General features: G+C 34.4%; 2 protein-coding genes and 1 non-coding gene across 5 annotated transcripts; all 3 read left to right on the top strand.

The window, feature by feature from the left end:
• The first annotated feature begins 7282 nt into the window (after positions 1 to 7282).
• On the top strand, positions 7283 to 14536 carry LOC21386438 (ATP-dependent DNA helicase Q-like SIM). 3 transcript variants are annotated; one of them, XM_024173335.1, is made up of 16 exons: positions 7283 to 7382; positions 7890 to 8428; positions 8526 to 8745; positions 8830 to 8940; positions 9192 to 9381; positions 9589 to 9913; positions 10045 to 10271; positions 10729 to 10785; positions 11088 to 11168; positions 11444 to 11507; positions 11797 to 11896; positions 12030 to 12113; positions 12450 to 12537; positions 13412 to 13519; positions 13624 to 13716; positions 14063 to 14536. In XM_024173335.1, the coding sequence occupies exons 2-16, from the start codon at positions 7906 to 7908 to the stop codon at positions 14402 to 14404; spliced, it is 2613 nt and encodes an 870-aa protein (XP_024029103.1). In that variant the 5' UTR covers positions 7283 to 7382; positions 7890 to 7905; the 3' UTR covers positions 14405 to 14536. The 3 variants fall into 3 exon arrangements, 2 of the variants coding, with proteins under 2 accessions (XP_024029103.1, XP_024029102.1); XM_024173334.1 differs by having other exon boundaries at positions 14060 to 14536; XR_002903253.1 differs by lacking the exon at positions 14063 to 14536 and having other exon boundaries at positions 13393 to 13519; positions 13624 to 13702.
• Positions 14537 to 15073: 537 nt separating this feature from the next.
• Positions 15074 to 15144, top strand: TRNAG-CCC. The gene has a single exon. It is a non-coding gene; the product is annotated as a tRNA-Gly (tRNA).
• Positions 15145 to 20622: 5478 nt separating this feature from the next.
• Positions 20623 to 21466, top strand: LOC21386436 (histone H2A.1). Its single transcript, XM_024173338.1, has 2 exons — positions 20623 to 20934; positions 21041 to 21466. The coding sequence occupies exons 1-2, from the start codon at positions 20710 to 20712 to the stop codon at positions 21284 to 21286; spliced, it is 471 nt and encodes a 156-aa protein (XP_024029106.1). The 5' UTR covers positions 20623 to 20709; the 3' UTR covers positions 21287 to 21466.
• The last annotated feature ends 1172 nt before the right edge of the window (positions 21467 to 22638 follow it).

Genomic DNA, 22638 nt, shown 5'->3' with positions numbered 1-22638 from the left:
AAAAATTACTTATGGATCCAAGAAAAGGACATAAGTATGATAAGTATTTATAAGAGACGCATTTGAAAAATAAAATATTTTAAAAAACTGCAAGATAAAATACTCAAGTAGGAGGCGCATTAAGAAAGTTATTTTGATAGGCATGTTATAAGGAAAAAAAATTCAATGAGGTATATATACGAAAAAGATTTAAAAAAGAATAGATGTACGAAAGTGTACATTTAAATCAAAATGTGTATTTCAATCGAGTACTATATATATATCTATATATATATATATATATATATATACAGATAGATTAAAACAAATCAATAAAACACTATTTAGGGGTATGAGAAGGAAAAACATGTTTAAATAGGGACACTTCCGAGAAAAATTATTTCATTTTGCCTTTTGGGATAATTAAAAAAATTAACGAATGTCTCGTTTAAGAAGATAATATTTAAGAGGATTTTTTAACAAAAAAAGAAGTAAGGACGTGTTTGGAAAAAATTTAGTTTTATAGGAATAAAATAGAAGAAAAAGGGAGTTCAAGGAAACAAATTTAAAATAGGAGAGTTTTGGGAGAAACAGAAAAAACCAAAGTAAGAAGGATCAAAGCGAGAATTTCGAGAAAAAAATCAAATATAAAACAAATTAGGGTACATATAAGAAACATAAAGATACTTAAATGACATATTTGAGAAATATTATCTCAATGGGGCAATTATAAAAAAAAAAAAATTTGTATTTGTGAAGGTCATCTTTGACAAAATATAGTTTAGAGGATTGTAAAAAAAAGTATGTAGGAATACAAATGAAATTGAAAATAAAGTATTCCCTTCAGTTTTACCTAAATACAATTTTTATCTTTGAGTTTTTTAAAATCTAAAAACTATCCCATGTGTTTTCCAAACCAGATTAAAGTATCATTTGTTTTAACTTTTCTGATTTAATTTTTTTTAAATGGCCAATACAGTCCAAATTTGTGTTGGATTGTACCACAGACAAAGCTCTTAGATTTTTTTTCTTTTCTTAAGTGACACTCTTATATTCAACATTCAGCAATGTGATTGAAATTTACAATACCATTTTGAACAATTTTTTTTTTTTTTTTTCGTTTTAAGAGAGAGTGAAATCTTTATAAAAAGAGGTATAGATTTTTTTTGTCACGTTAATAGCACTGGGCAATTCTAGTAAGTTAGTTTATTATGCACTACATGGAGCAATTCTTTGTTTAAAGATTTCAAAATGTAGTGTGACGTAGTGTATAGTAAATCTGTTGGAAATTAATGGGTTCCCAATACTCAGATTAAAACAACAATATCATTGAACCTAAAAATAAAACTATCAAATTGGATTTTGAAGTATCTAGTAAATTAATGGTTTTAGGGTTACCTCATCCACTTGGCGTAAGAACGGCGTCGTTTATGGTGGCCGGAATCCGTTCTTGATCGGCCGGAGTTCAAGCTTCAATGATAAAATCAAAGGGGCTTAGAGGGTTTTGAATGCTTCTCTCTCCTCTGCCTCTCTCAACTCCCACGGGAACACCAACAACCCACACACCCACACATACACGGCAGGGGGGGCTCAAAAATTGCCCCCCACAGTTTTTGTTTTGCCACATTTGGGCCTTGTTGGGCCTCAACCAAAAAGGTCGGAAGAGGAAATTTGGTCTTGGGCTGACCAAATATTTAGAGAGAGTGAGTCCAAGAGCCTTAAGCACATTAGTAATTAAATTGTTCATCCCATTAGGGATCGATATTATACGTACATATATGTGTTAATTTATATTAACACAGTTGTCCATAAGATGCTTTAATTAATTATAGAATGAATTATTATGATTATAGAAGTCCATATAAAAATATTCCAACAGTTTCCTACTTAGACGGCACAATCATACAACAAACATTCACTCATCACATCATAAGCATCAACTAAGAATCTCACATAATAAACACAAGCCCAAAACAATAATGCGTAATAATGTATCGACATGATACAATCATAATACATAATCAGGCACTAGAGATTCATCAAAACATGACGACAACTTTAATATATAGATCGGTCTCTTTTCAACTTGTCACTTTGGCAACTAAAAAGTGTGTCAACACAACATCACTCATAAAGTGACAGATCCATGAATATGCATGTATTATTTGAGGCATAAGCAATCCTTATCAATAACAACATGTCACACATAAATAGCTATAAACTCCTACTAACTTAATACAACTACACGCTCCTCACAGTCCCGAGTGGGATACGTGTTCTTAAAACACCTAATAGGTAAGCCTTTAGTGGAACTGCCAACATGTTTTTTATAGGCATGTTTTCAATAACAATGAGGCCTTTTACAATTTCTCTTTACAAAAATAGAACACACCATCATTATGCTTGAGCGAACAATGCTCCTAGTGTTCTAAGAGAAATGTACTATTATGGAACTTTCACAACACAGTTTCAGTCGGTCGAGAAATGGAGTCAACTACTTTTAATGCTGAAACAAGGTTTCACAATCACATCACACAAATAGCCTCACGATACGCCACATACTCTGGATCACAGTCAAGGACGCTACGAGTGTCTATTTGACACTATTCAATGAAGTAGCTCCTCATTTTATCATTTATGCTGCCTGCATAATCGGCATCACGAGATCTAACTACAACAAAAGTGTTGGTTTGCTGATACACAACTATTTGGTATTTCATTCCCAGTTAATTCAGTAATAATAACAACAATTACTCAAGTACTAAATCTGCACGTCAACAACAAATACAATAATAAGACTTGTGCATACTTAAGCATACATCAGTCTGCTAAACATGTAAGCATAGGGGACAATTTTATCTGATCTCTCTTACTTCACCATAAGGGCATTACACCTTTGAGAGTTTGTCACTTTAACTAACAATGTTTACTAGGAGAACAAGAATGCATACTGAACCTGTTCAAAATAAGAATAATATAGGTTCTCTGAGATGACAAAAAAATGCACTTATCCTTGTCATAGAGAATCTACATGCCTAGAACATAAGAGGCTTTTTCAAGATTCTCAAATCAAAGTGACTAGGTGACATGCTATTCATCTCAACCAACAGGTCAGAATCATCAGGCGTAAGCAAGTTGTCACCGACATGAAAAATAGAAACATGCAACTGCTCCCGCTGACCTTACAAATATGCATTTATCAATAACGTTCTCCATAAAGCTAATTTTAGCGACTATCTCATCCTAAAATTGAGACACTATTGTCTCGGTGTTATCCATACACTCTCACTCATCATAGAGTTTCTTAACACATTAGTGGAGCTAGGAAACACATCCACTCTCAAGGCTATGTCCATTTCACCACTAACAGATTCATAAAGAGATTCATACCATATATAATGGCTTGTCCCATTTAACGTCAAGATAGCGGAGAGGCAAGGATTGCTCAAGGCTAAAGAAAATAACAGGAGCGACGAACAATAGGCATGTAAAACAAAATCATGCAATTTGCCCTTTACTTAGCCTTCCCAATGATCCAAGCTAATATGATCATTGTGTGCTAGAGTCCGTGGAGCAAGAATAGAACTCTTTCACAGGTAAGGACAATTCATCAAACATCACAACCAAATGCATCAATCCACCACCGATAGGGTAGTAAAGATTATGCGGTTCATGATATCCAACAAACTTCCTTCACCGGTCTAAGCATCATACCAAACAATTAATTATCGATAGGATAATTTAATTGCACGTATAGATCTTAGCAATATGGTAAATAGATACCTTTATTCTTAACACTCCAATATATTATTTGACCATAATATGAGTTTAGTGATTATGCTAGTCCATATATAATCATTCACAATATTCTGTTACTTGGACTGCATAATCAATGACGACAATACTCATATAATACAAAATGTCAAATAATAATATGTAAAGAAAATACATGGATAAACACAACAAGCTTAAGCTCCAACAAGACTCAAGTGTTCTACCAAGCAATAAAATTATCGATAAGATAATTCTATTACCCGTATGGACTTTCAGAACATAATCAACAAATTATGTTTATCTATAGAATCCCACAATTTATTATTTGATAATAATATGTGAGTAGTGATTATGCTAATCCACCAAAAAAAATGTTTATAATTTTATCCCACTTGGATAGCATAATAAAAAAATATGATACTCACATAAAACAAGATATCAAATAATAATGATAGCAATAATAAATAAATTATGGATAAACTTATATCTTAAGCTTTATAACAGTACATGAGCTTCTGATTAAAATTTGCATTCTTACTTTAACACAAAAGAGACCATGTATGCCTTTACAAATAATTAGGCATTAAAACGTTGAATACAAAATAGGTATTTCAAAATTTGAACAAACATCCATATTATATGTCATAAATTTTATTTACCAAAATATCAAACTATGTGGGAGAACAAATAAAATATGACCATATAATATGGAGTAACAAACATGTCCTAAAATTTTAGGTCTCAAAATAGTGAGAATTAAAACTACCCATAAAATATATGAAAATCATTACAATAAATAAATATTTAAATAAAAATATTTTCTGATAGCTCATGTGCATCCATGCAAGGAGTGTGTATCCCAATGCCCTTTTTTAAAAGAAAATGTTAAATTTTGTGGGAGAGCTCCATAACATAATAACCTAGACAATTTGACATGTTTAGACTCACGACAAGCGAGTACATAAACATTCATTATTGTCGAATTCTCACAATTAAATATGCCATATAATAATAACAACATAATAAAAATTTTATGGCATTAATCATCAAACAAATTGTATACGAAATGCCCATAAAAAATTTGTCTGAAAATTGTAAGAATTAGCCACCCATAAAAATATAAAATAAATAATATAAAAATATTAAAAACATGATTTTATGATGGCCCAAACCCAAAATAAATCATTTAATTGGGTAGGAAATGAAAAACGGAGCGCAACGGCCAAAACGGTGGTCAAACCAGACTTTGGATATGTTCGTACGGACTGGTCAAAATTTGGTCAAAACTATTTTTTTTGTCCCTAGAAACGACAAGTCATTTTGATCATATAGAAAAACGACGTCGTTTATGTCAAAACAACACAAAACTTAACTTATCAAACGACATGTCATTTTTGACCCAAAATCAAAAGACAGTGTCGTTTTTGTTGTCCCTAACCTCCATCGGGGTAAAAAATGACCCGAACAGACCCGTAACCCGACCCGGTCATATCTTGGCCTCCGGAACTCCATTTTTGACGATTCAAAAGGGGTTTTTCTCTAAATTTCACCCTCTTTTGATCCATAAACCCTCAAAATCATGGGTAAAAATTAAAACCCAAAACCAGCCATTTCAAACTTCGAATCCGGCCAAATCAACCCACGAAACTCAAGGAAATCATCACCCATAAGCTATACTCGAAGTGGGTAACCTCAAAATAACGTTTCCTTGAGCTAAAATACGGATTTAAATTTTTGGATTTTTTTTGTGTTCGCAGAAACGACATGTCGTTTTGAGGCATGTGGGAAATGACATGTCGTTTCACTAGCAGGACAACCCCAATTTGCCTTGCAAACGACAGGTCGTTTTAGGGCATATGGAAACAACATGCCGTTTCACTATTGAGACAACAGTGAACTTTGCAAACGACATTTCATTTTTCACATGGATGGAAAAATGACATGTCGTTTTGATCATCCCTAACCTTTGAAACATTGCAGATCGGGTCCGATCGGATCCATGACCCGACCCGCTGGAAAAGTAAGTTCTGGTTGTCCAATCTTGACGTTCTTAGATGGGTTTTGCTCTAAATTTCATTCTCTTTAGTTTTCAAATATCAATTTCACTCAAAAACCCATAAAAACTAAAACCCATGAAGTGCACGAACATGCATAGCAAGCTTAAGAACACTACAGCCTCAAATCCAATAATAGGCTCTGATACCATTTGTTAAAAATTAATGGGTTCCCAATACTTAGATTAAATCAACAATACCATTGAACGCAAAAATAAAACTATCAAATTGGATTTTGAAGCCTATAGTAAATTAATAATTTTAGGGTTACCTCATCCACTTGGCATAAGAGCGAAGTCATTTATGGTGGCCAGAATCCATTCTTGATTGGCCGGAGTTAAAGCTGATAAAATCAAAGGGACTTGGAGGGTTTTGAACGCTTATGTCTCCTCTGCCTCTCTCAACTCCCACGGGTACACCAACAACCCACACACCCACACATAAACGGCAGGGGGGGCTCAAAAATTGCCCCCCATGGTTTTTGTTTTGCCACATTTGGGCCTTGTTGGGCCTCAACCAAAAAGGTGGAAAAAGAAGAAATTTAGCTCAATAGGCTGATTAAATATTTAGAGATAGTAAATCTAAGAGCTTCAAACACATTAGAAATTAATAGCTCATTTAGTTTGCTGATTCGAGTTGAGAAGTGATTTTATATGAGTACTTTTTACTGTAGTAAAAAAGTTAGATGTGATTGTTTCTGAGAACTTTTTACTGTAGCAAAACTGGAATTCTAAACTCGAATCAGCGAAATGAATGGGGCCTAAATTGTTCATCTCATTATGGACTGATATTATATGTACATGCATGAGTTAATTTACATTCACACAGTTGTCCATAAGATGATTTAATTAATTACAGAGTGGATTATTATGATTATGAAAGTCCACATAAAAATATTCCAACAAAATCAACTTGTTTAAATTGATGCTAAGAAAAGTAAAAAAAAAAAAAATGTTTAGATTTGTGTTATAAAATTCCTTCACATTGCTGAATGTATGATAATCTAAGAGGGTCACTAAAAAAAAGAATGAAAAAACATTTTGGAAACTAGTATAACCAAGTACAAATTTAGATAATATATAGAATATCTATGTCCCTGTTTATTTTAACAATCTAAACTCTTGTTTAAAATTTAAACTGTAATTTATGATTCAAATTGATATTTCAAAAAAAAAATTAAGAACAATTTAAAACATTAACAAATAATTCAAATTCTTAATTTTAAAATTCACCACGCTCAAACGGGCTATTTGGGCCCTGTCAACATGACGCCATGGTAAATGGTAATCTGCTATTCGAGGGAAAAAAAAATCCGAAATACCTAATAAAAAATATTATTTATATCACATTAAAAATATACAATTGCCATTATAAAAAATAATAATAACACTTAATTATTTAAAATAATATGAATAATACGTCTGACAAACCATCTCTTAAGAGAGGAGAAGACTTCCCTCATTTTTGTTTCAAGTTTCGCGCTGCCGCTGTTTTGGCTGAAATCCGAGGGATTGAGCTTTTGGCGAATGCGATTTACATCATTTTTTTTTCCGGCAATTCGACAATTACGATTAGGTTTGTGATCTCTCTCTAACCCAAGTTCTTGTCTTTCTGGATTTTTTCCTTGTAAATTCGCGATTGTGTTCTCCGTTCTTTTCTTTTCTTTTTCATTTGGAGATTGTTGGATTTCAAAGTATTTGGAAGTACAGAATTATTTCTCGTAGTTGTTAATCCTCGCTTCCTGATATCTGACAACATTATAATAAATCGACACTTTTGGTTTCAAATATTTCATCTTTTATATAAATTTTCACCAGCTGAACTGACCCTTTCATTTTAGAATAAATCGATTTGTTTTTTCCATACCTTTTCGTTTTATTATTGAAGAAAAATTGAAGGGCTTTTTTTGTTTTGTTTAGAAATGGTAAGAAAAGAAAATCAGAACACTTACTTTACCAAATTTCGTTACTTTATTTTCAATTATAATTCATTTTTCATGTCATTTCAGGTATGTTGAGTTCACTTGATGCTGTCCTAGTTCCTAGCTTAACTTGCGTTTCTTCTTGGTTTTTCTTTGTTTAGATAACATTTTCAAACCATGAATGGCAATAATAATATCTCTTCAAAACAAGTCATTGCAAAATTGACTGAAATGGGGTTCGAGAATTCGAATGCTGTTGAGGCAGTGAAAGTAGTGGGTCCATCAGTTGATGATGCAGTTGAATCTATGTTGAATGGATGCCGTAGAAACAATCATACCGCAACTAGTAGTAGTATTTCTACAAATCCCGCAAAAATTATCAAGTCTTCGGATCAAAAGAGGCAGTCTACCATATTGGAACATTTCCAATCCATAAATAAAGCCAATAGAGTTGTGACTGGGGTTGTGGAACAAAGAAAAGAACCTTATTTGGGCGACAATTATTGCGTCGAGAGATCATCGCATTTGATTCCAGTTGATTGCTCAGATGAGCTAGACATTGGGGCAGATTGGGAACAGAAAGTGAACTGTCTATTGCAAAAGCAGTTTGGTTATTTGTCCTTGAAAGGTTTTCAGAGAGAGGCCTTGACGGCGTGGTTAGCTCACCAAGACTGTCTTGTTCTTGCCGCGACGGGTTCTGGTAAATATTATCTGCTTGCCTTTGTTTCTGCTTCCTTGTTGTTGTATGATTGTATTTGGTGGAATGCAGGTCCTTATGGTCAATTACCTTTTGGCAGGGAAGTCTTTGTGTTTCCAGATTCCGGCATTGTTGACAGGAAAGGTTGTGGTTGTGATATCGCCGCTAATAAGCCTGATGCATGATCAGTGCTTAAAACTGGCAAAACATGGGGTCTCTGCTTGCTTTCTTGGATCTGGGCAGCCTGATAGTACTGTAGAAAAGAAAGCAATGAGGGGCATGTATAGCATAATATATGTTTGCCCTGAGACAGTTTTAAGTTAAGATATCTATAACACTTTGTTTTATGATTTGTGTGCGCGCAAGTTTTTTTCAACTTAAGATGTTAATCTGCTGTGCAACAGACTGATCAAACCACTTCAGGGGTTGGCAGAAAGTTGTGGAATTGCACTATTTGCAATTGATGAAGTCCATTGTGTTTCCAAGTGGGGTCATGATTTTCGACCAGACTACAGGTTTGTCAGTTTCCATAAGTTTTTTTTTTCCTGTCGTATTTCTTGACATCAGCACCATGTCAGTTGTTTGATTTGTGTTACACTTGGTATCATACTAATATGAATGTCTAAAACATCATTTTTCTTGAGACTACCCTTGTCTTTGTCATTCATATTCATATGCTACATGAATACCGAAATACCTACTGTTGTCTTTGCTGTCCCCTGAAGTTTTATCACAAATATCTGTTGCATGTGTTCATATGTTTCAGGAAATTGTCTGTGCTGCGAGAAAACTTTAGTGCTAGCAGTTTGAAATTCCTAAAGTTTGATATACCAGTGATGGCATTAACTGCTACTGCCACAGTACGGGTTCGAGAAGATATTCTCAAGTCATTGTCCATGTCACAAGAAACAAAGGTTGTAGTTACCTCGTTTTTTCGGCCAAACCTGAGGTTTTCAGTGAGTACCCCGTTTTCTTTTCTTTCCTGATTTCAGTATTTTTATTCTCTGTATAGTTCCAGAGTTTGAAATTTTCAAATAGATGGCTTATTATATTTCCTAATAGCTTTTAACAATTTTTTTTTACACTGCTGTGTCTTGATGTTTCATCATTTCCTCTAATATTATCTCTGTTTACTAACATCCATAGTTGCTTCTGTATTATAGGTTAAACATAGCAGAACATCTTCGCCATCTTCTTATAAGAAGGATTTCCAAGAATTGATAAACATATATGCAAGAACAAGAAAAGCTGGTGAAAAGAAACAAATGATCTTCTTACAAGAATCAAATACTGCATCTGATAGCATATCAGAGGTAGATGCTATTTCTGAAAATGATTTGAGTGATGTCGAGGAGGGATACTCTGAAAGTGATGATGGAGTTTATCCAACAAAGCAACATGGTTCTAGAATTTCAAAGGGAAAAGAAATGTCGGTTGAGTACTTGGAAAATGAGGTTGATGTCTTTCGAAGCGTCGACGATTGGGATGGTATTGATGTTCTCAATTTAGCATTTGTCTTTTTTCTATATCATTTGGTTTTGTTATTAAAAAACCTTCATAATCTGCTTTCACTGTTGGATATTATTGTGTTTTTTAATATTCTGTGTCTATTTCTGCAGTTGCCTTCGGCGAGTTCTGTGCAGAATCTCCTCATTGTGACTGGAATATCACTGGGCCATCTGAGACATTGGATCCACCAAATAGACCGGAAGATAGACATCAATTTCTTAATCAGAACTTGGGACAAGGACCAACTATTATATACGTTCCCACAAGAAAAGAAACTTTGAATATTTCCAAGTTTCTTTGTGGGTGTGGTGTGAAGGCTGCTGCTTATAATGCAACGGTATGTGTTAGATATAATAGCATTTTAGATTATATGGATGGTGTTATACGCATGTCCTGTGACAATCAATGTGCGATCTTCGCATTACTTACTAAACCAATTTCATATCTGAATAAGAATTCGTGTCATAAATGCCCAAATGTCTGTCATCTTATGAGACTGGTAAGGAGCATATTTGAATTTACTTGAGAAATGTTGGCTGCATAACCATTTCTGGGGTTGAATATAATTGGCTGGGGATTGAATGGATCTTTAAAGCAGTTTCAAAAAATTTAAATATGTCCTCATGCCAAGGTGGGTGATAGGCCCTGTTTTTCCAATTCGTATAAAATTTGATTCAGCACATACTTTCTAGTAGTATTCTCTAAAAACTGTTTTCTGAAGCAAAATAGTCTATGCTATCCTTGAAGTATGTCATCTATTTGGATGCAACTAATTTACAAGCGTATTCGTCCAGTTGCCAAAACAACATCTGAGGCACGTTCACAAGGAGTTTCATGAAAACACGCTAGAGGTATGAATTTCAGACTTAATCAAGGATGCTAGACAGTCTAAACTTTATTGTTCATCTGTCTTTCTCTTCTTCTTTGTCTTCTTTCTTTACACTTTAGATTATCTTTTTCTACCATCAAAGACATTTACCAACTATTATGCCCAAGCAATGGAAATTTTTGTATCAAAAAATTTTTTTTTTTTAAATAAACCTATGATATTTAACTTCTTGAATTTCTTAATTTTTCTTTTAATGTCGAACTGTAATTTGGAGATAGAGATTATAGTTTCTCATTTGATGTTTTCCTTTACCCTGACGTGCAGGTCATTGTAGCAACAATTGCTTTTGGAATGGGGATTGACAAGTTAAATGTCCGACGGATTATCCACTATGGTTGGCCACAGGTGTTCATTTTAAGTTGGATTTTCTTTGATGTTTTATCGTGTCCATCTCTAATTCCTGGTGCATTTATATTTATGGCTATATGGTAAATCAGTGTTGCACCATTTTTCTATTCCCTCTAAAAAAATTATTAGCATTTCTTTCAATTGTTTGAGGCCATTTTTGTTACTAAGCAACCACTTGTGTCACTTTTAGTTTGTCATTTTTTGTTCCCTGGCGTTTATAGTTTTAGACTATTATTGTAATGAGCTTCTTTTAACCTTTAGTTGTAATACAGAGTCTGGAAGCATACTATCAAGAAGCTGGTCGTGCTGGAAGGGATGGAAAGTTAGCAGATTGCAGTAAGTTGATTTATCTTTTTTGTGCGAACTTAGCAGACTGAATCAATTATGCTTTCTCGTTGTTTATTTATGGACTTATGCACATGTTATATGATATTCTACTTGAAAGTTCATGATTGTTCCTTGGACTCCTTTCTCATCCTATATTTTCATCTTGCTTCATGGAATACTACTCTATTGTGAAGTTTTTAGACATGGGAAAGGTGCTAGTGCTAATTTAGTTGAATTTCACTGGAGATTTGATACAGAATAAAATGTAACAAAAGCTCTGTTACGGTTTTCTCAACAGTTCTGGTTGCAAACCTAAAAAGAGTACCATCACTTTTGCCTAGTAAAAGAAGTGAGGAGCAGATAAGGCAAGCATACAAGATGTTGTCGGATTGCTTCAGGTTTTATAATGACTTTTCCTTCTTGTCTTCTTTATTTCTATCCCATCTTTATGTTTCCGTCGCACGCTATTTTGCTCTGAAAATTACACCTACATTATGTTTATATGGATGAGTATTTTTGCTTTCTTTGCAGGTATGGGATGAATACTTCGTGCTGTCGGGCTAAAAGACTTGTGGAGTACTTTGGAGAAAAATTCTCCGATGAGAAGTGTCTCTTGTACGTTTGATTTTCTATCCTATGTTCACTTTTGATACTAAATTTAGTTTTATGGCCTTTAACACTTTTATGTGTAATCTTAAATACGTTCTATCTGAAAAGTAAAAAGAGAAGTTATCTGTTTGTACCTTCATGTGGCTGATGTACCTTCTAACAAAAGACCAAATGATACATTCTTCTCTCATGTCTTCTAAAAAAATGTTAATGCATACTATCTGTAATCTCATAATTTCAAAGATATCTTTTTGCGGTATCTTACATAAACAAGGGTTGTGGTCGGCATTGTTTCATGTTGAAACATCGTCTTTTGCGTTTAGTGAAACCCATTTTGTGCAGGTGTGATGTGTGTGTTAATGGACCTCCAGAAATGCAGAATTTGAAAGAGGAGGCAGATATCTTGATGCAGGTTATTGCTGCCTATCATGTAAGCAGTATGATTATATTCTTTTTTTTTTGTAAATAACTTTTTAGGGTAAATAGTATGGAGGATTAAGCTCCCGTTTGTTTCACTTGATTAGCTCAATTCAACTAAGTTTGAATGGTGAGCACAGTTTGAATTCTTGTTTGGTAAGCACGCAGTCCGAATTATATTCCCCACTTGAGCTGAGTTAAACTGTCTAACTTAAAGTTTAGCTACCCCTTAAGTTCAATCATTCAAACTATTTTTGAATAATAAAAAGATGTCCACTCTCTTTACTTTTTCACTACCAAACAAATTCGAATTTTATTCCCCATTCAGGTTAAAATTTTAACTGCACATGCAAATGCCAATTCGAACAACAATTTTTAACCACACAGTTCAAATCAAAAAGTCAAATCAACTAAATTCGAATCAATGAACCAAACGGGGGCTAAATTTTTGTTGTCATAGTCTCATAGATGTGCCGTTTTATCAAATAACTTTATACTATTGTTCTATTGATATCAAAACATACCGTGTTCTTTAATTCTTTTATGCTTTGCTTGCATTCCTTGTTGTCCGTTTTATCAGATAACTTTATACTATTAATAGTTCTATTGATATCAAAACATACCGTGTTCTTTAATTCTTTTATGCTTTGCTTGCATTCCTTGTTGTTTTGCACCACGAAAGAAAAAGGAAACGAAAACACCTGCCTTGTAAATGCTTTTCTGATCTTAAGCAGCTAAAAGCAGATAGCCAAACTATGTAAATTATTAAATTTCAAAAAACTGCTGAATGTATTTAATGCTCATAGATACGGTCATTTGGTTTTCTTCTTGTAAATGTATTATGCTTTTCCTTTTTCATCCGACGAAGCGCATATCTTGGACCACAGGCACGGATTACTCGCATAGATACATCATACTACGATGGTACTAGTACACAACAGAGATTCATGCAAAAGCCAAACCTCAGGATGTTTGTCAGCAAAATAAGGGAGCAGGTATTTAGATCTCTTTTTCCCTTTCATATCTCCATTCTGCCATCTGTTTTAATTCATTGTCACGCTTTTAATTGTTGTCAATTCATCATGTGATTCCTTCGCAGTCTCAAAAATTTACGGCAACCGATGTACTCTGGTGGCAAGGTCTTGCACGAATTATGGAAGGTAAAGGGTTAATCAGAGAAGGAGATGGCAAGGTATAATTTTTCTTTCCCCTTCTCTTGGCTAGTTCAAGTACATGCATGTTGTCAGTATGTTCATTCTCTTTTACTTGACACAATCGATACTACAAAACCAAGTCTTGTGCTTTGGAAAAAAAAAAAAAAAGTTGTAGCTAAAAGACTGAAAATGCCTTGTTATAAATAAAGGCTCACATTTGAAAGAAAATAATATTACTAAATAACTGTTAGCTTGATGTTCTGCCTTAAGAGAAGAATGTTGCTTTGCTTGTGATTACTTGATTCCATCACATTCAATATTACTGTTTAGGGAAGTCTCTTGCAATTCTGGTCTCATTTTTCTTAATGCATTGTTTTAAAGCAGACCCATGTTCAGTTGAAGATCCCAGAGCCAACAGAACTTGGTCTGGAGTTTCTGCGGTTAAAGGGAGAGCAAACTTTTTATGTTAACCCTGAGGCAGATATGCAGTTATCTGAGACGAAGTCCCAATCTTATTCAAGGTTCTCAGATTGGGGAAAAGGCTGGGCTGATCCTGAGATTCGCCGTCAGCGCTTAGAGAGAATGCAATCCCGAACAAAGCAGCCAAAGCCAATGGGCACAAGAGGGCAAAGATCGGGAAAGCTAGGGAAAAGAAAGCCAAGAAACCGTAGTCCAGATGTGAGAACTGTTAGGGGTAGAATAACAGCTAAATTGTTGAAAAAATGAGGTTTAAGTTCGATCCATTATCAATTTTTTGAATGAGCTAGGTTTTAATTGTACTGTACACTAGTAATCACTGTGGGAAACTGGTCAGGAAACCTTTGTTGTCATTGCATAAGTTGGGTTGCTTAACACAAAGTATTTGGTCTAAGACCTTGTTCATTTTACTTATTCGAGTTTTATTACAGTAAAAATTTCTTAAAAACAGTTACGTCTAACTTTTTTGTTACAATAAAAAATTCTCACATAAAAATACATCTTAACTCGAATTAAAAATTTAAATCAGTGAATTAAACGGGCCTTAAGAGCAACTAAGAAATGATTACTATTCGTCAGATGCCTTTGCCATTGCATAATTTGATTTTTCTCAACTTAAATAAGTAAAAAAAAAAATAAATAAATAACCTTGATTTGCTTGATCATTGATTTGATGTTAAAACAAATCTTTCAATTTATGTTTTGAGACAGAAGACATCAACATTCCTGGGATTTTTTTTTTTTTTTTTTTTTTGAGCAAAACAATCCTGGGAAATTTGGAAAGCTCATATATACGTACAATTACAAATTCCTTTCCTATTTTCCGTAGCTTTCTCCTCATTAAAAGAACATTTCTTCACTTCTCCTTCAACATAAAAAAAAAGTTAAATTAATTAATTGGAAAATTCTAGGCATCAAGCGCATCTGGTGTAGTGGTATCATAGTACCCTCCCACGGTACTGACCGGGGTTCGATTCCCCGGATGCGCAGTTGACTTTCTTAAAGCATAATTTTATATTAGTGATCGCTATAATTTTTTCCTGAAAATGATGATCCGTCAGCAAAATTCTTTACCTGCAACGTGAATCAGAACATCAAGAGTGCAGCAAATCATGGACATTTCATCATTTTCTTTAGTTTATTTTTTTCCCGATGGATTGAAATGGTTTCTTTTCTTTTGTTTTCTTTTTTCTTTGTTGTTCCTTTTTTTTTTTTGGTAATAGAATCCTAAACTAATGATATAAATGTGTCCAAGGTATATTTTAATAGTATTTCACAAGACAAGGAAATTCATGTATTTTCCCCCAAATGACAAGGAAGAGGAAGAGCAGCCAAAAAGTAGCTCAATGCCGCCCCCCAACCAAAGGAAGGTATTTTTCATGTGCCAACTTTCTGCTTTGCTCCCACGTTTTCTTCTGGCCTTAAACAATTTTTTCCCTCCTCTCTCAACAATCACAATCTCCATGGACTTTGGTCGTGTACTTTTTGCCATAATCGGCTTCTCAACGTCGTTCTTTCTTTTCGCCCCTAATGCGAAGAGATGGCATAGACAACGGATCACGACAGAAAAACTAAGGATCATAAATGAAGCATTAGAACAGGCTGAAGAAAGAGCAGAAAAGTTTCAGGAGAGGCACGATCAAATCCTTGGTCAAATATGCAGCTATTATTTGACACATACAGAGCTTGAGGAGGCCTTGGCGGGTGCTCGAGCAGCCATGAATCAAGCAGTGGAGTTTGCTGCTAATTTGAGGAGGATGCAAATGAAGCTCATTAGCTCTTTCCCATACGATCATCAGGTTTATGATTTTTATGCGCCGGATAATGCAGGCACATCCTAAGGAACAATTACGTCTAGAATCTAGACTTTAGGGACCTTATTTTACGTTTACAGTGTTCATAATAAAATGCACAAAAGATGTTGCCTATGCATTATTTTATTAGAAGATCACACTATTTTGTGATCTCCACTGAAGGTGTGTGCACGTACACGTCCAATAATTTCTAGAAATAATTAATGAAACCAAGGGTTGAAAAAAAAAGGCACTTTGAATCTAGGGTTTCAAAATTCTTAAAATTACGAGATTGAATTCCATTCCCAATCCTTATATTAATAGTTTTTGCATGTGGACATGTAATATTATTACTTGAGAAGTTATTTGTGAAGATCCATTGTTTTTTATAAAACTTCAAATTGCAAAACAATCCATGTTGAAAATTGACATCTAGTCCAAATGTATTCTAGCTCAAAATGAGAAAAATAAAATAAAATAACTCAGGGTGAGAGAGTTCAAACTGAAGACTTCAATTTTGAGGTAGCTGCCTAATTGATGGGTGATAATTTAATGTTTGGTCAAGTCTGCAATCACACTCCAATTGATCAATTTAGAAACTAAGTCTGAAGAAGTACTCTTGTATTAGAAAGTGAACAAAAAACAGGGTCATAACAAAATGTTTAGATAATTAACATTGTCCTTGAATTATGAGTATTATATCACTTTGATCCCCACTCTTTTTTTTTTCCATCATTGAACTTACTTTTCAGTAGTTTTAGCTGTTGGCAATTAACATTGACAGATTAATTTTTGAGTTCACATGGATAATCAAGCTGTTACGCCATGGTCGAGGAATCGACCACTCTCTCGACGCCAGGCGCCGATGACTCCCTGTCCTGAATCGGTCGCTGGCGTCGAAGGAGTGGCTGTAGCTAAGGTGCCCTCTGCGTCGAGAGATCACACGCGGAGAGAGGCGTCGAGGATAGTGACTCGACCTCTGAGAGCCACTGCGTCGAGGCATCCCGCCGAGTCAAACCCGTCAACGGTCTTGTCAACTCGGGGAAGGACGCATCGATCCAACGGCTACTGCAGGAGTCAGTAGATCGTGCGGCAGATGAGAGGGGTTAGCCGCATTTCCTGAGATTGTCATCATGAAAACTCACCTACCTTCCCGCATATCGAGGATGGAAGATGGCTTCCTCCTTGAGAACGGAGAAGGCTTAGTGTTTTGTAAATGCCTATAAATAGAGCCAAAAGAACCCAGAAAAGAGTTAGATACCATTTAGAGAAAGCTTGTAATCGGCTGAGATATTAGTGCATACACAAGTGGATTAGGCAAGGAGTTATTGCCGAATCACTATAAAAACAACTGTCTCCTTACATTATTTTTCGGTTTTTTATCTTTAATTGAACCGCGAGTATTTTTGGAGAGATAATTACGAGTTGTCGAAAAAACACCGTCAACACAAGCCTCAATTGCATAGTAACTGAAAACTTTATATAAATAATTACATTTAATGCAAAATGTTTATTTTAAGTTATTTAAACAACAATGGAGAGAATACTTTGTGATCAAAACCTGTCTTGGTGTGCAATCTCAACCTCGTCTTGACGTGAGACCCCGACCTTATCTTGATGCATGGCCTCGACCTTGTATAGCTATGTGACCTCAACGTCATCTTGACACGCTATCTCAATCACATTTCACAAATGCGTATTCCTTAATTATTTGACTAATTAAGAATGTGTATGTCTAAAAGAAATTTTGAATATACCAATCTAGGTACGAGAAACTTACAAGGGGAAAAAACTAGAGAATATAAAAAAATTGTATTGAATCCCAAAGAGGAGTTCTATACTGGTTTCCAACTAGCATTTAGAGATGTCCAAATAAGGTGAAAGTTTAGTAATCGAAACATCAAATTTTAATGAATTAGGAGGATCATGATGAAGTGGTGATAGAAAATGATATTAATAAAATAAATTCCCTCGAAAAAGATATTAATACAATAAATTAGATATGATTATACTTAAAATCAACTGTCACCAAAAAAACAAAATGAATTAGCAAAATTATCTGTTGAACATAGCAAGTTTTGAATACAAAATTACATTTAATAGTCTTGCAGTTTAGAAAATAAAAGATATGTTTCAAAAGTACAAATAATTTTTAAAAGGCCTCTTAAATTAAGGGGAAAAATACAAAAAAAATCCACTCAAGGTGGTAAAAAGCTATTAGTTATGCTATTCCACTTAAAAATAACACAATTGACATTCAATTAATAGAGATAAAATAAGAGGCTACAATGTAAATAATAGGCATGCACAAAAACATCGTAAATCATGTATTTTTCTCTAAATTAAGGGAGATTAAGGGATGTACTACCTGATTAAAAATGTTGCAATAAAAATAAGTAAGAAAAGGTTTATAATTAGTAAGTAAATAGCCTTAATGAGTGTAAACCCGAGCTTACGCTAAATTAACATTCCAAAAATGCTCCTAATTAAAAAAAAAATTAAATCCTAAAATTTACTCTGTCTCTCTCTATCTCCTCGCTCTCTACATTGTAAATTTAGAATTTATGAATAAACAAACTATATGTTATGATGGTAAATCTTAAATTTACCGCGTAAATTCAAGATTTACGAAGGAATAACAATTGTGTTCTATTAGCAAATTTTAGATTTATACTCGAAATTCAGGATTATGAATGACACAATCTGTGTTCTGATGGTAAATCCTAGACGATAAATTCTATATTTACGAGCATAACTGAAATATGTTTATCTTATATTAGTAAAGTTCTAAATTTACTCTGTAAATATGAGATTACGAAGGGACATAAATTATGTTTTGATGGTAAATCTTATATTTATACTACAAATTCAAGATTTACGGAGAAACACAATTTGTGTTCTAATGGTAAATCATGAATTTACATTGTAAATCATAGATTTATGAGCATAATTAAAATGTTTATCTTATATTTGTAAAGTTAATATAATCCATTAACAGTAAATCCTAGATTTACACTTTAAATTCAAGATTTACGAATAAACACAATGTGTGTTTTGATGATAAATTCTCGATTTAATCATAGATTTACTCTGTAAATTCAGAATTTAAGAAGGAATAAAAATTGTGTTGTGATGGTAAATCCTAGATTTATACTATAAATCCATGATTTACAAATAACAAAAAATCTTAGATTTACTGTACAGTAAATGCTAGATTTACGAGCAGACATGTTTATCATATATTAGTAAAGTTATGAATTTACTGAGTAAATCCAAAATTTACGAAGAAACAAAACTTATATTCTGATGATAAAACCTAGATTTACATTATATTAGTAAAGTTAATATAATCAATAATCTAGTTTCCTTTTTAAAAGAAAAAAGTTAATTTAATCTAGTAACTGATTTAGCCATAATAATAATTATACTTATATCGCTTTAAACTTTAAAATTTGTAATATGTGATCTCCAACGACGACGATCTGAAAAAAGAACGGCTGATGATGAGAGAGAGAAAACGGCAGACCCACGAACAACAGAGGAGAGAGAAATGAGTTAAGATTTTAAAATATAAATTCAAAACATAATAAGATGTATTATTTTTTATACATTAATAAATTGATTATTTACAAACATAAATTTTAAGTGTAGGCTTATCTTCTACCATTTTTCTAAACGAATTTACTTAAGGCCCTTGAGCACCGCAGCCAATGAGGCCACCATAATTTAAAGTTAAGAACTTGCATTAAGTTTTCGGCGTATTTAGTCAAAAATGATATTTACAACTACATAAATTACTCATCGGATGAGCTTAGGTTTTTCTATCCAAATTTAACAAAGCAAGAACAATTAAACCGTTACTTTTAGACATCGTTTATTTTGCGGATTCGAGTTTTCAATTCGAGCTGAGATATGACATTTTCTGAGAGGTTTTCACTGTAGCAGAAAAAATTAAATGTGACATTTTTTGAGAACTTTTTACTGTAGAAACATAAAACTAAAAACTCGAATCGGTGAAATGAACGAAGCCTAAAGTGCATGGGAATTACTAAAGGGAAAAAAAAACTTTCTTATCTATTCAAGGTTGACAAAGTGAGAATTACTAAAAGGGAAAAAAAATTTCTTTGAAAATTAAGAAATGGAGAAAAAAGTAAATAACATTTTTATTGAATAAAGAGCATAAATTAAGTAAAAAAAAGAAAAAAAATTAAATAGCATTTTAACTGAAGTAAATAGTATATTATAAAATATTTAGAGTAAACAGCCGTAGTAATAAATTTATTAGGCATACAAATTTTTACTTCTGATAATGGTTATTTACCTAAATTTATTTACTTTGTACTAATATTTACTTAAAAAATCCAAATTTCGTCCAAAAACAAAAATCCAAAAGATTGCCAACGTGGCTATTCGGAAAAGAAAACCGCCGCGGTTTCTCAAAAGAAAAAAAAGGCAACGCAAAAAATATTTAAAGCGAACGAGGCCCGGATTTCCAGCGTGTCAAGCCTCCCCGTCCGTCGGATCATCTTCGCAATTACTCCGTACGCATTAAACTTCACTTATCATGCTGCAATCTCATTGGCTGAAACCAAAACAACCGGATCGCCAGCGTGTCATACCACCCTATAAAAGGCCTTCTCCATTTCCCAAATTTCCCACCAAACATCATATTCGAAAAACTCAGAGCGATTGACACATACTTCCTTTCAATTCAAATCTTCTTTTCTTTCTGAAAAGCGGAAAAGCTCGAAAGCTCCATCAATGGATGCCACAAAGACCACGGGCGCCGGAGGCAGACGAAGCGGGAGGGACGCCGGAGGCAGACGAGGCGAGAGGAAGAAGGCCGTCTCGAAGTCCGTCAAGGCCGGTCTCCAGTTCCCCGTCGGCCGTATCGTCCGCTACTTGAAGAAAGGCCGCTACGCCCAGAGAACCGGCACCGGCGCTCCGATCTACCTCTCCGCCGTTCTTGAATATCTCGCCGCTGAGGTATTTGAAAAATTCCAGATCTGAATCTTTTAGTTTTTAGGTTTCGGTTTGCGTTTTTCTTCCCCCTGGGAAATGATCCAATTAGGTAGCGAATTTGAAATCGCAGGTTTTGGAGTTGGCCGGAAATGCCGCTCGCGGCAACAAGAAGAACAGAATAAACCCCAGGCACGTATTGTTGGCGGTTAGGAAAGACGATGAGTTGGGGAAATTGCTGCAGAGTGTGACGATTTCCAGTGGCGGCGTGCTTCCCAACATCAACCCTGTTTTGCTTCCGAAGAAGTCCCACAGCGCTTCTGCAGATGGCGGGAAGGCTTCCAAAGCCGCTAAGTCGCCCAAGAAGGCCGCCGCCTAAATGGTTCAAAATAGGAGAATAATATAGAAAAAGAATTAGCACTTTTTTGTTTTTGTAACTTTAGATCTGGATATGTTATTAGGATTATTTTCTTTCTTTTGTTTTGGGTCCCAGTGCAAATATGTAGCTCCGTTTACAGTGTATCCGAAATTTCTAATGGAAATTTTCTTTATTTCCTTACTTTTGATTTTTCGCTATTTTTTTAATTATTGCAATTTTTTTTGCATTGCTTTTCCACGAAAGAGAATCGATAAATTTCTCACTATTACTACAAGCAGTGATTTTAGTTTGCTTTGCAGTGAATGAAATTATTCTATATCCAATTAAAAAAAAAAACAAGAGAAGAAAAAAGAAGTTGAAATAAATTCGTGGGCGTTTAGTGGATTGATAGCGGACTGGGCTTTGGGCTTGGGCTTTTACGTGCTCTTACAGGAAAGCCTCGTCTTGTTTTACTCTTCTAACGGTGCAACACAGAAGGTAAGGGGTTTATGCTGGGTTTAGACGGGCATGTTTGGTCGGAAGGAATGGAATGGAAAGGAAACATCATTTTGATAATTCCATTGTTTGGTTGCTTTATTTTGGCTAGGAAAGGCTTTCCGTGGGAAAGCTGATTCACTCAATTTGAGTGAATCCTCATTCAAGTGGGGGGTGGCTTGAATGGCCTTTCCATTCAGCCATTTTATTTTTTTCACCCAATTTGGCCTTCGTCTCCCCTTGTCCCCGATCAAAAGAAAAAGAGTCCTAGCCGCATCTCCCCTCGACCACGACTCCAATTGAGGCCAGCGCAGACACTTGACGGACGGAAGGTCGATCGACTGTTGACGCCGACGACGAGAAACGACTGCAGGTACAATCTTCCCTCTTCTTCCTTCGTGGTTCTTAGAGATCTCTCTGTTCTGGGTTTGTTTTGATTTTTTGAAATCTTCTCTCATTTTCGTTCTCATTTTTTGAAATCTTTTCCTTTTCTCGGTTGGTTTTTGGATTTTTCGGAATCTTCTTGCTTATGTAGAGTCGTTTTCTCCGATTTCTGAAATTTGAGATAATGCAATGGTTCACATATTGGCTGTTTTGATTATTTGTTTGATTATTTCCTTTTCTCGGTTGATTATTTGTTTTCATGCTCGCTGAAATTTGGCCGTTTTCTCCGATTTCTGGATTTGTGGATTCGATTTTGGATTTTGGTTCGATTTTCATTTCGGATTTGGCTGTCCGATTTCTGGATTTGTGGATTTCGGATTGGGAACTGAAAACAGGGAGGAAAACTTGGAAAATGAATGTGCTTCGAAACATGTTTCTGCCTTTTACATATTTACTTAGCAAACCATAATCCCCAAAACTCCAAGGTCCTCATC

Source organism: Morus notabilis, unplaced genomic scaffold, assembly GCF_000414095.1.
Source record: "Morus notabilis unplaced genomic scaffold, ASM41409v2 Scaffold519, whole genome shotgun sequence".
Taxonomy (NCBI): Eukaryota; Viridiplantae; Streptophyta; class Magnoliopsida; order Rosales; family Moraceae; genus Morus; species Morus notabilis.
Note: the sequence above shows the minus strand (reverse complement) of the source record. Positions and strands in the feature narration are given on the sequence as shown.

Coding starts and splice junctions, on each gene's coding strand:
- LOC21386438 (XM_024173334.1), top strand. CDS start 7,906: ATGAATGGCAATAATAATATCTCTTCAAAACAAGTCATTGCAAAATTG. Junction 9,914..10,044: donor AAGCGTCGACGATTGGGATG/GTATTGATGTTC, acceptor CTATTTCTGCAG/TTGCCTTCGGCGAGTTCTGT. Junction 11,508..11,796: donor TGGAAAGTTAGCAGATTGCA/GTAAGTTGATTT, acceptor TTTTCTCAACAG/TTCTGGTTGCAAACCTAAAA.
- LOC21386436 (XM_024173338.1), top strand. CDS start 20,710: ATGGATGCCACAAAGACCACGGGCGCCGGAGGCAGACGAAGCGGGAGG. Junction 20,935..21,040: donor TTGAATATCTCGCCGCTGAG/GTATTTGAAAAA, acceptor TTGAAATCGCAG/GTTTTGGAGTTGGCCGGAAA.